Below are 13,979 nucleotides of genomic sequence, written 5' to 3'. Positions count from 1 at the left end.
TAAATTTTAATTAAATAATTTTTTTCTTTTAAAAATAAGAAAAATTATGAGAAAAGTTATTAATTTTCAATTTAAAATAAAAAATTTTATTCATTTTATTAATTTATTATTATTTTTATTATTTTTTTTTACATTACGCTCGCGCTTAAGCGACGCGACAAGGCGACGGCCTCGCGTGTCGCTTTTTCTATAAACGACTAGCAATTTCTTTTAAAATTACTAAATAAAAGTCAAAATCATTACAATGGACATTTTAAATAAAATTCCTTCGTTGATGCGCATATTTATAATAATAAAAAATTTATTAAATATACTTTCTTTGCGTCGTCGCACGCGACAACGCGCACCCAACTTACAAAAGACAACGTAAGAATTTTATTATATTATACTTAATAAAATTAATTCTATTGTTAAAAATACACATTTTAGTTATCAATGCAAAAGATTTTAAATCATTATCATTAGTTTTGATTGATTTCTCACGCGACGCGTCGTCGCATGCGAAGTCAAGGAAAGTGTTCTTTCAACAAAGAATACTCGAGATATATCAAGTTACAGACTACAATAATATACAACAAACAATAATATAGGAATTATTGATATTTTATGATTTGTTTAAGTATATTTTTACTGTAAAAATGTACAGGAAATGCTTATTATAACATATTTAGAGGATTAGATAATAGTTTATTGCTTGTCAAACGATAATTTAATAAGTTTAATGCAGTTAATTCGTAACTTTATTGTATTTTAACATGAAAATTGTCATTTATTGTGATTCACTATAAAATTTATACATTTAATTGTTTAAACGGCCCAAAAGTCAGTTGACCGTTGTACATATTTTAGTACTTAAAGTGGTTAAAATAAGGCAGATATTTTATAAGCATTTATATATACATATATAGGAAACGGTTAAAGAACGAGTGATTATTAGAGTAATTTATTAATAATTTTATGCACATTAAACTTTTATTGAACATATTATCACGCTTACAGATCATGTGAACACTCGAAAATAGAGTGCACGCGGGACTATTTGCATCATTTATCAATGACTGCGAGTGCATAAATAATTTAATGTCACGTGAATTCTAGTAATAGTGACATTGTTTTTCAGATAACGTTATAGCTAAAAGCTTCTTATAGATTAAATTAATCATAGTATTGCACGCTCCATTCAGCATGAAGTATAGAAAAGATTCTTTCATATTGATTTTAAATTTTAAGAAAAATGAATAAATAAGAGCCTCGAATAAATGTGTCACTTATAATTATAACTTTGATATATATTATTAATAAAGAAGCTTAAATGTCAACTCAAGCCACTAGAAGTGGTATGTTCGAGCACTCTGATTCAGTTCTGACGTGGCATTTAACTACATACACCCAAATATTTTATTTTTAAATAAAAAAATCACACTTTTTAACACGTACTTATTAATGTTATTATAGGTTAGAAATCCAGCAAAAACATTAATTTAAAAAAAAAAAAAATTATTATAATATTCTGAAAGAAAAAGTCGAATTTTACATGTTATAAACTACAATAAATTAAATTTCCAGTAACTTCGAATGATAATTTCGTGATTAACACAAGTAAAGAGCGGATTTTAAACACATTTAGCAACGACAAATAACAGCTGCATCATTATGCACATATTGATTCAAATAAGTCTAAAAATGCAATTATAATTTATCTAAAATTTAATTCACTTTAGATTAAAAACAAATCTTAATTTATAACTTCTAACCTTTTTAAGATTTATTTAAAAATAATAATATGTCATTTGTAACATATGAAAACAGTCTCAAAAATTAGCATGTACTGTACTTAGTATAGATAAATTATAATTGTCTTAAATTTATAGAGAATAATGTGCATGGCAGTAGAGATAGGATTTTAATCAATAGATAAACAAGTATAATTAGTAATTAAGAGATTATATGTGAATTTTCTAATGAGGAAACTGTTTTAAAGAGTATAACAGTTGTAAATCAACCTCTTTATGTAGACAACTTGTTATATGTTCTATAACAGAGAGAGCAGCTGTGACCTCAATAATGTTAACAACTATCTATGAAATATTCAAACATTAATTTATGCCAGTTTGTATGTTAATAGGTAAAAATTTCTTTCTTTCTTTTGTTTTAACTTAATTCATGTCCTTGTCTTATTTCTTAATATTTAGACATTTTCATTTTTACTAGATGGCTTGAAGACTTTAAGCTCCCTTTCTTTTTTAAGTGAATACACTATATCGTGGGTGTATGAAAATATAAATATTGAGTAACAATCTGTAAAGATTCTCCTTAAAATCACAGTTTTATCAAAGAATGTGCTGATTTCTGCATTGACCCATTACTAAATGCTGAATCATTAGAAATGGCTCACTTGATTCATTAATTAGCAATGAATCTCTACCGGAATCATGCCATTCGTGGATAGGTGGTGAGGAACCGGATATATCAAGGCCAATTCTCATGAAAATTTTCCATCGAACCTGCAGCTGTATTTTGGATCTTATCTCTCGTGTTGTAGTGACTACTATATTACAAACAGGCCATAGATTGGCTAAAAGTTACTCTTAGACAATGAGAGATTTGACTGGTATTTCCAGTTAGAATTTCGTATTGGTAAGTCGTACCGGGCCAAACATTCCGGTACAAATACCAGGATTCTTGTGGGTTGCACGTTACTGCTTCTCACTCCACGTGGCTCCAGCGAACTCAGAATGCTATTCACATGATTTACGACACCTACTGGATAATTATTAAATAAATAAACATTTATTTTTTAAATAAAATTTATTATAAAAAACACAATAAAAGATTACAACTACAATTACTTAATAAATTTATAATTATTATTTAAAAAATTAAAATAGCTTAATTTGTTTTAAATGACACAAAATTTTTGAATTGTGTAAAATATTTCTTTGTAAGAATATGGCCGCCGTGTTTTTACATGGCGGCTGGATGATTGTAATGGCTACTGACACCGTTGTAAAGGCTACGATTGCCTTAAATTAAGTGGGTTTTCAAATGAATGGCGTGCAAAACACGCCGGTCTCCACCCTACGGCTCCAGCACAATTAAATTCTAAATTAACAACGTAAAAGACTTGAAAGTAAATTATATGGAATTGCACGCGGCACAGTGCCTGCAATTCCATATTATTTTCAGATTAAATTAAATCACGATTTTTAAGAAAGTATTAGTACCTTATATTCAATTCGCAATTCGGATTGATTTTAAAAGAATACAAAAATTATGAATTCATATATTACAATACATAAGTTTTATAGTTTGATCACCGAAAAATTTAAGTCGCTATTCTACATAAAATTCCGCTTGAATGATCATCCGAATTTTGGGTGCTACACCAATTACTTAAATTCTAGTCTTTGCTCTCGCCGTCAATTTATTACTAGAGCAAAATGTAGAATAGAAATGGGTCTACCTTTAGTAATCTACATTGAATCCAGTATTACTTACGTGGTCTAGCCAAACAATTGTAATAACTAAAGGGCAGTACAGTGTGGTACACTTGCTTATTTTTTCAAATTAAAACTATTCTACAGTGCTTTCCACCTAAACAAAGTAGATGATACCTAATCAAGAATTAATTCTCATGTACTGTACAGTACTGTACGTAATATCAATTACTACTATAAACACTTGTATATCGATTTGACAAAGTTTGAAAATTAGCGAAAAGTAAAATAATTTTGATCTTTTTGATCAGCCAACGAAATAATTCTGGATTCTTATTTACAATAGCAGGAGACTAACCAGTTGATTCCATTAGATGGATGGCCGAGCAGTTAAGGCATCAGCCTATCACTCTGGGAGTCCGGATTCGAATCCATCAGACTCCAAGCATTTTTCATTGGCGATCAGCCCCGGATAAGTCGGGCCCTATCCCTTACTTCTCAGTTCCCTCACTATAGTATGGAAAAAATGTTTCTCTTAATGTCAACGAGATGGATAAAGTTTTTGATGTAATACACGATATTGTAGATAATACTGCTGAACCAAATGATTAACCTTAATTAGCATCGATCTGGAATCGATGTAACTCTCATTGTTTATACCAGAAACTTCGTACAAATCATTTAATTTCGACATAATTTTCTTCTTATTCAGACGAAAATGATACATAACGAACACATTTACGGAAATATAGAAAACAAAATATGCAAATATTATCCAATTAACTAACGAAGTAGAAAAATTTGTTAATATTATAATATTTGAGTAGATGAAGTAGAGTGCGAATATTTTTGCTGCTATCAACGTGAAAATAATATGTGGGGTGAATCCCTTCTCGAATGTCAAACCAAGGAATTTCATGGACGGGGTTAATGGTTTCCACCTGTTTCTATAGATGGAAAGTTGAATTTCTTCTTCGTCTGTTGAAGTGAATTAAAGAATTCATATTGTTGTCTACCAACTTTCGTAATCTAAAAGAGAAATTTCTGGTAAAAATTTAAAAATAAACAATAGCGAGGTTGAGGCCGAAGTTTTAAATGCGAAAACGTGTACTGTAAGTCGGACTTTCAGCGCCGCTTTCCTGTAAGCCTAGAAGTTTGACAATGGCGTTTGGAACGTCGAGTATGATTCCAGTGACGTTCCAAACCTTCGGCCTGAACCTCGCTAATAAAATTCGTGAATAAACAAGCAAAGCAGTTCGCAACTTTCTTCAACTTTCAAATATTATTCTAATCTGAAAATAAAATCTTGAATATCAATTAAAATATTGTACAAGGAAAACGTTGAAAGCAAAAATGAAAATAAAAATTAACAGAATAGCGAGGTTGAGGCCGAAGTTTTAAACGCGGAAACGTGTACGTCGGACGTTCGGCGCCGCTTTCCTGTAAGCCTAGAAGTTTGATAATGCCGTTTGGAAAGTCAGTGGAATCGTGCTCGACATTCCAAACGCCATTGCCAAACTTCTAGGCTTACAGGAAAGCGGCGCCGAACGTCCGACGTACACGTTTTCACGTTTAAAACTTCGGCCTCAACCTCGCTAATTTTTGAATTGTAATACGTTCTTACTAGTTTTGGATTCATTTCTGTTTCGTCCTTTGTAAGATATTTAGTATATGAATAGCTTACAAAGACCGAAACAGCTGAAACTTTGCAAACAGAAGATTCGGTTACTCACAGTTTTGATTCCGGGACATTTCCTCGTGATTTATTTGCATCGGTATGTGATGAAACTCAAGTAACACGCTGTAACTTACCAATATCTTTAAAAGGGCTTTTTATATCCGAAGCTCTTCTTCAATAGAAAAAAGAGGGGCTAACTTCTCCATTTGTAAGAGGGGCTAACTTGTTTAGATGAAAAGCAAACAGCAGTTTTAAACGATTAAAACGTTGAAAAGAAAACTATTTATCATCACAAAGTAAACATTAATGTTACAGTAAATACATACTAAATAATAATAACAGCTCGACATAAAATCGATTTCTTGGTTAACCGCTCGGCCATCCAGTCACTTAACACTGGTTTTCTGTTTGTCTAACCAACGGACTGGCAACGCGGTATTTTCAGTGTTTTCCTGACATGTCTAACCTAAATACAGGCCAGTTTCACATAGGAACCTTCCCAGAAAGCACTCCTCGATCGCCTATGTGGTGCGTTGCCTTACTCATCACTGAGATCATTCTAATCCATTCTTTCCACCCCGTGAGCAGTAAGGGAGCCCTTTCTTTTTCATGCCCATCATTTGTTTCGGCTAGGTCTAACTGGGAAGGCCGAGTGTCCAGGGATGGGCCTGACTTATCCGGGCTTCTGTAACAAATTTCTGGAGAAATGCTCTCTCGGATTTAATCCTGGATTCCCCAGAGAGCATCGGTCATCCAAATTGTACATGATATTAAAAAGTCATTAATCTCTCCATTAATTCATTCAAATCTAGTTTGTAAAATTTTAAAAATCAAATTTTTATTTGAGGTTCTTTTTTTTTAACTCTTTCCGCCCTGTGGGCACTAAGAGGGCCTCTTTTTGCAAGCCATTATGGGTTCGGCCAGGCCCACAATGGGGCGACCGGGTGGTGAGGGACGGGGCCCGACATAACCGGACGGACCACCCCCCGAAAAATTTATTTGAGGTTCTATATTTAATATTGAATTTCCTTCTGGCGATATATAGAGTAGTCCAGAAGTCCATACAGAAACTCCATTTTAAAGTAAACGTAAACAAAAACTAAATTGTTCTTAACTGTTTATCATGAAAGTATAAGCTCAATTTTTACTACAAATAGTTTCTGAAGAGATCGCGATGGACAGACATTTAGAAAATTTACATACACTCGAATACAAATGATTTATTTACGTTTATTATCTTCACTAATTTTAAACTCTTTTAAGTTAGTTTCCACTCGAGATATTTTTATTTTTAAGGCACACGCTTCATTTTGTGATGAATCAGAATAGTTTTCTATGCCTTGTCGCGATGCATTAGTTTTAATAATGGGTCCTTCTTCTCTTTGCAATGTTTCGTTTTCATTCACGGATAGTTTATCACCAGGATTCATTTCTTCGATCTGCTGAAATTCAAAATCTAATTGAAGATCTTGTTGATGAGATGATCTCTGCTTCAATTCATCGTTTATTTTAGCTTCAGGATCTAAAATTTTGTAGATTTCTTGGTTCCTCCGGTTATCGACTTCGTATTCTTCGTCATTGTTGTCACGATCCTCACTCATTTTGCTTTGATCTTTATTTTGCATACAGATCCTGAACAGAAATTCGTTAGTTCTGTTCTCTTTTTCTAAAACTATGGATTCGATCGTGGTGTCATATCCGCCCAATGTCCTGAATTTAATAGCGTATTCATCTCCCTTTCTGCCATCTTTAACGATTTCAAATTGGAAATTGTTCGCTTCTTTCGATTTCTCTCTCATAATTATCTAATTTTCATGTAAAATATAATTTAAAAAATATTATCATTTTCTGACGTATATATTAATTGGGTTAGATTTACCTTAGGTAGACAAAATGGCGGCTCGTCTTTGATTCCGGCAAACAGAAGAAAGGAAACAGTGGGGATGCACGTTCTAACCTATTCTAATAATTTGGTTGGTAATAATTATGGTAATTTTTAGAATAGGTTAGGTTAGGTTAGAATAGGTTAGAACGTGCATCCCCACTGTTTCCTTTCTTCTGTTTGCCGGAATCAAAGACGAGCCGCCATTTTGTCTACCTAAGGTAAATCTAACCATTAATTGTTTACAATCATAACTTTTTGTAGTTCGAAATATACCTTTTGCTCTTTTAAAATTGCTTGATTTTCTTTATTTTCTGAAATTTCTTGTGCATCAATTTCCTCTTCTGCTCCTTCTACGTAAGTAATTGGGACTTTCACAAGCTGAGTACAAGTATCTTTCTTGGCATCCTCTCGTTCGGTAGAAATGGATCTTGTTTCAACTTTCGCTTCGTACGATTCGTTAGAAGCGCTTTGAAGATCCATTCTCGAATCGTTGGAATCGTCACTTACAGATTCTTTTGCATAATTTAACAAATTATCATCTGTTCCGGTTGGTATCTCGCCTACTGATAACTGACTTTTTGTCTCTTGCTCCTCATCCTCATCATCAAAATCAGTTCGTCTTTTCTAGAGAGAACAATTGTTCAAATTTACAACAGTTCAATGGAAGAACTGCTTTGATCTTTGACAAGAGTGAGGATCAAATATAAATTAATAGAAAGATTATTTTTAATTATATTGTTTCGTGATTAAACACACCTGCAACACTTTTCTAGCTAACCAACTACGAATTGTCGATTGATCTCTGATAACAAAATTCAATTCGGGTTCTAAGTATTGGTACTTTGTTACTGTCTTTTCGTAGATGATTATTTTTCTCTATAATTTTAAAAATAGATTCGAATAATTCTAGGAGTCATAGACAACGTATTGTAGATCAAGTAGAGATCCAAACACCATATTGCACCTGACTACTGTTTAATGGTTTCCTGATGAAATTTTTCTCTACTTCCTGACTGAAGCCATCCCTGTAAATTTTTTTTATTTCAATTACCGAATATTCCTAGATAAAGAATTGTTGTGGAATAATCTGTTATCGTGCATTCAATTAAGCATAAATATCAAATATTATGGTTAAGTAATCAAATTTGCCCGTAGACTTCTCGTACAAACCTCCGTTAATCCATCTTTCCAATGATTTCTTTTAAACCAATTTTGGATATTTTTAATTGAATTTTTATAATCTTGGTTTTCTAAACGAAAATAAAATATTTTCAAAATTTAAAAATTAGTTTCATGTTAATTTTAATTTTAAACAAACCGATAAAAGCCTTCAAGAAGTGATATCCATGATAACCAGCAAAGGCTAAAGAAACCACAATCACTAATCTCTTGATGATATTCATGAGATTGGTGCTGCTGCTGCTGCTGGTATCTGGATTCAAGTAGCAAATCCCCGTGTTTTTTTCGTCATCCATGGACTTAACATATCGAAAACATTTGATTAACGAAAAACAAACATTTTCGATTGTTACATTAACAAATTGTTGGCGTTACATTCAATTTTTCAATGGAGAATTGTTATGCATCAGTTAAAAACGAAGATAAATATTGGAAATAACACGAAAATTTTATGTTTTTTTCTGTATTCTTTACATCCTGTGGACACTAAGGCCTTTTTCAAGCCCATCTTAGGTTTGGCTAAACCCACAATGGGGTGGTGAGTGGTGATTGTGAGGAATGGGACAGACCACATTGTGCCTTTTTTCATGTATATTTAAGCTAGGCACTTACCTTATTAATCCCAAAGGAGAAACGTAATATATACTGTAGTGTCTGCCATTTAAGGAAATGATGACTGCATTTTTATAGACAGAACGTTAATGAAAACTGAAAGGTATGTTTGTTAAATTCGGACATTAAAGGACACTTTTGTATGCTAAATCTAAGAGTTAGTGACTAGTTTCTTCCTAGAATGAAAAATTAATGGAGAGATAAAAATAAAATGTTTTATGCAGTTTATTACAAAAAACTACACGTTCAAATGATTATCTTTAAACTACTTCAGGATTAATATTTAGCTTGAATGGCAGAGGAACCTCTTAATTTATATAGATCTAGACTTTAAAACATGTCTGTTAACAGTTTTATACAACCATTCCATACCTGAATATATGTACAACAGATACAGAACCAACTTCTAGTACATAGAATACAAAAGACAAACACTGCACAAACATTTACAGTTTGACCTTCACACACAAAGAGTTATTTGTTAGAGTTTAACGATGAACAGAAGACTCAACAACATTCCCAAACATAATCCAGAATACTGAATATTGTATTGTCAGTGGCGTAGTGAGGAGGGTGTAAGGGGGTCTATCGTGCATCGGGTGCTCCTCGCAGAGGGCACCCGGTCTCCATGACAAACTATATGTGTTTCTGGAGGGTGAAGGGAGTCGCCAATAAAGTGTCGTGCCCTGGGCGTCAGTTATGTTCACTACGCCACTGTGTATTGTCTCTCTTAATTCCATTTTTAAGGGATAAAAATTACAAACGTGTATTATTATAATAAAAATTAAACTTCTAGCCAACAAACTCGATTTGATTATTAATGCCAAATGAACTGCCAAATTATTGAGTTAAAACAAGGCTAAAGTAATGGTTAGATGTAATGGTTCACATTTAATCATTAAATTAGTCTTGTTATAGTTCAATTAATAATCTGGTAGTTCATTCGGCATTATTATTATTGATTCTTAACCCTTGAAAATGGAACTGGATATGTTTTATAGCACTGGAAAATGTGTGTGTATTTTTCCATTTTTATTCCAATAAAGCATCCCTTTTATTTTGTTAACTTTAAAATGGCAGCTTTTCAAGACTGATTTGTAAATACAAGCCCTGGCACATTAAGGCTAAACAACTAGCTATATTTTTACCCATTAAAAGGTGGACCCAACTGTAGCAATGTTGGCCGACACAGGCAAAAGATGGAGAATAATGCTACAGCCCACATTTGGTATAAATTATTTAAAGTTTGTGTTGGATTTGAACTGGAATCCTTATAGCAGTAATGTGACACTTTACTCTGTAACCACTGGCCAATACAGTGTTTAGAGATACAGACTGCAATCCAATTCTACAGATCTACAAATAATGTGTTGCAAGAAATTAAATATATATTTCTTTTTGATAAAAATGTATTTATTAAATACAATTTCTATACAGTTTTTCATATTTTATCGATATTTACATAATTTATATCTTAAAACAGATTTCAATTTTTTCTTCCGAATAGAGAACAAAATAATTCATTCCTAAAAGATAAAAATAATAATTAAGAATTAGTAAATAATCATAAAATTATCAAATATTTATGATATAATGTTGAACATTTTTATGGTTTGAATTTGCTAGAATTTTAAGTTGTAAAAATATTCTATTTTGTCTATGCTAAAAATTGATAAAATTCAGATTGAAAATGTTGCAGTTCATAATAAACATATTGGTGTTTTTCTCTGTTAAAAGTTATTTAATAAAAGCATTCAAGAATTTTTAGCAAGACTTAAGGACTGCTTAAAATAATGTGTTAGGATATTCGCAATGTGCAACTTTTCTCACTAAACCGGCTTTTACAGCTTTCTTAAAAGTAACAAAAACATTGCTTCTCTTGACCCTCATTTTCATAAGTACAGGCTCTATAACAAAAAGCATTGGCTTAATAGAAAGTTGCCCCGGAGCAGCATTCTATGATTATCGAAATCCACCAACAGAGGAACTAGTTGTCATATTTTCAACAGAAATGGCATAAAATAATTCTCCCGAAAGATAATAAATGTGAAACAAGAATTGTGACATTTGTGGTTGACATTATCTGAAAGCTTCACATTTATTTTCTCATACTTCCAAATATTTAAATACTTTGGATCTTGCATCTAAATCTCTCATATTTTATAAAATAAATATCTACAATTAAATACTTTTTATTGATTTTTTTAATGAATATCTGAATATCATTTTTTTCCAATTTGAAACAGTGTCTTTTATCTATGTTTATCCATATTGTACAATGAATAGATTCATTGTACAATACATTCAATAGATACCGGGCTTTATATCAATCTTTATTCTGCCGATACGCACTTCGGCCGCTTTCCTCTCTTCTGTCGGCTACAGAATTATGTTAGTTTTACAATATTATAAAACTGCAATAAATTTTGTTTTAAAGAATATACCTCTTTGTTATTTCATATTCAACATTGTATAAAATATATAAACACATAGCATTCTTGCCACTTTAAAAATGCATAGAATTACTATGAAATAGAGTTAACACTGATATATACATACAAGATTCCTTAAGTTACATCACATGTAAGATAAGCAGAGGGTCAGGGGTTTATCCTCGCTGACCACTTACACTGCACGGGTTGGCAAAACCCGATCTCGTTGTTGTTTCGGATGGCTAGGAGGGCAAAAAAGTGAGTGGGGAGGTGCGTCGGTAAGTCGACAGACGTCTTGGATTGACAGGAGACAGGTTAACAAATAAAACATTTATTGAATAACTAGAATAACATACAAGGCGATTACAAACTATTCTACGGTACTATGCGGTTATATACGAGTAGATATAAAGCTCAACAAGTTCTAAACAAACAGATGGCTATGGGCTAAGTCTATTGCCGTTGAGGGAGAGAGAGTTTACAAAGGTCCTAACAAAATACCTCTTGGTGTGAGATTGGACGATATCATTCGATGTATGGCAGTCACCAAAGATGTGGAAGAGTTGCCATAGGTCTTCTCTGACGGGACTTCGTTCCTGAGCATGGAGACGGACACAAGTACAATAATAACTTCCTATGCGAGCGCCCTAAGTTTCCGGTGGCGCGAGTTTTTATAGTGTTAGTGTGGGAAGCTGTCGGTTGTTGACGATGACTTGCGAATTCTTGACAGCTAAGTGTCAACTTTCCCACCTAACTGTTGATAGTTACTGGAGACCTCTGCTCCGTTTCTCTGTGAGGAGATTTTTCTATCCGTAATTGTTTACAATAATTTTTGAACAAAAACCATGAAAGTTTTCTTTCATTTACACACATTTTCCGGCTAAAATCCGCGGTCTCACACCTACACAGATATCTATAAATGATTTTCTTGCAATTCTTAGTGTCAAAATGACACTTAGAATATTTTGTATATAACAATAATAAGAAGGAAAGACAAATTAGAGTTTAAACCATATCTGAGTAATCAAAAAATTAATATAAATTTAGAAATGAAAGAAAAGATTAATGTACTTTTTACAATTCATATTATTATTAAAGACTTATGGAAATGAAAGTTGGAAGTGCAGCTCATAAAAGTGTAAAAAAAGAACTAAGAATGTAAAGTGCCATTTTGACACTAAGAATGGCAAGAGAATCACTTTCGGATATCCGAGTATGTAATGTAACTTAAGGAGTCTTGTATGTATATATCAGTGTTAACTCTAAAATAGAGTTAACACTGATATATACATACAAGATGCATTTTTAAAACAGTGAGAATGCCATGTGTTTATATATTTTATACAGTGTGTTGAATACGAAATAACAAAGAGGTACATTCTTTAAAACAAATTTTATTGTGGTTTTATAAACAGCAGAATGTAAAGTAAAGCCTGGTGTCTATTGAATGCACTTCATTGTGCAATACAGATAAATCTAAATATCAATTGTTCAACAACCGTTTTGCTTTATTAAATTCCAGAGAACTCAAGATAAATTCACTGTTTTCTGTAGTCATTCAGTCGCCATTTTTGTCACTAGATGACATTATTATTTTCCTGAAATTGTCCAGTTCATATGGAAGTTCACAATTTACAGCTTTTGTATAATTCACTCTTCTAAAAGCAAGAAAAGCTCTCATTATGAGTAGTCCTATTGATTGATCAATTCACTGATACAGTCAAGAGATAAAGCATATTATTTGTTATCAGTTATTGTTAATCAACTGGTGCAAAATTGTTGTTTAACCTTATTTCGCACCAGTTATTGGGTTTTTTGTTCATGGTATTATCATTATCCCAGTGTGGTTTGCAGCTATTTAACGTTAATTGAACATTGTTATTATTGTTAACAATTGAATATAAAACAATACTCACTTTGCTTCATCACTCATTGTGCAATTGTCAACAGGTGCCATAAAATTAACCATTTTTGAATGAACTCCAAACCTGTAATGTAAAAAATTTCAATAAATAACTACTGAAATTTATTCAAAATTATCTTTTAATAAGCATAAATTGAAAATCATTCACACTTTTCCAGAAAATGTCTGTTTGTTTAATGATTAAACCCAAACATTTTCAGTTTATTTTACAGGTACTCCTCACTTTACGACCGAGTTCCGTTCCGACGACTATGCCATTAAGCGAATTGGTCGATAAGCAAAGGGCTTGCGCCAGGAATATAGGATCGTTGTAAAATTATACAAATTATGCAACAAACTTCAAATTTATTCATAAAAAGACTATTATAGTACGCTTAGTGTGCACGTCACCATTCGCAACTGACCGACACTCAAGCTGACAAAGGGGATTCCCCGAATTGCAGGTCGAAACTCGATTGGTAGTTACGCAGATAGGTCGTAAAGTGAGGAGTACCTGTATAAACCTGCCTCGTGTTTCAATCTACAAAATTCAGAAGTTTCAAACATTTGACGATATTATTTACAAAATTTTAAAAATATCGTAATTTTGTGTAGCAAAAGATATATTTGAAAATATATTCTATGTATTATTGAAAAGCAGAACAAATAAAATAAAAATACAAATAAAAGTGAACAATAACCACCAAATATGCACAAGTCTTTTCGTGTATAATTAATCTGTGAGATCATTACTGTATGCATCCGTCTCGTTTCTCGGGTGTTATCGAAGAACGGACCATTAAGTGTTACGTTTAATACAACCGTTTTTGCAATGTGGCCGTGATTATCTCCA

The 13,979-nt window shown here is 32.3% G+C and overlaps 2 protein-coding genes across 2 annotated transcripts in view; both read right to left on the bottom strand.

Annotated features, from left to right (window-relative positions):
* Positions 1-6,265: 6,265 nt before the first annotated feature.
* Positions 6,266-8,573, bottom strand: LOC136983178 (uncharacterized). The gene is made up of 6 exons (XM_067279834.1): positions 8,319-8,573; positions 8,171-8,250; positions 7,965-8,060; positions 7,755-7,876; positions 7,274-7,619; positions 6,266-6,920 (listed from the first exon to the last, which is right to left on the bottom strand). Exons 1-6 carry the CDS (start codon positions 8,473-8,475, stop codon positions 6,336-6,338), a joined length of 1,386 nt encoding a protein of 461 aa, XP_067135935.1. The 5' UTR covers positions 8,476-8,573; the 3' UTR covers positions 6,266-6,335.
* A 1,625-nt stretch (positions 8,574-10,198) lies between these two features.
* Positions 10,199-13,979, bottom strand: part of LOC136983144 (protein AATF-like) — a 32,865-nt gene continuing 29,084 nt past the window's right edge. The window contains exons 14-15 of the mRNA XM_067279782.1: positions 13,140-13,211; positions 10,199-10,317 (exon numbers count right to left, since the gene is read on the bottom strand). Of these exons, the coding sequence (XP_067135883.1) occupies positions 10,278-10,317; positions 13,140-13,211 (112 nt within the window). The 3' untranslated portion in view covers positions 10,199-10,277. The remainder of the gene's footprint in view (positions 10,318-13,139; positions 13,212-13,979) is intronic.

The sequence above is a fragment of the Centruroides vittatus genome, unplaced genomic scaffold (genome assembly GCF_030686945.1).
Source record: "Centruroides vittatus isolate TY-2023 unplaced genomic scaffold, ASM3068694v2 contig_877, whole genome shotgun sequence".
In the NCBI taxonomy this organism is placed as follows: domain Eukaryota; kingdom Metazoa; phylum Arthropoda; class Arachnida; order Scorpiones; family Buthidae; genus Centruroides; species Centruroides vittatus.
This window is presented reverse-complemented; position numbering and strand designations above follow the sequence as displayed.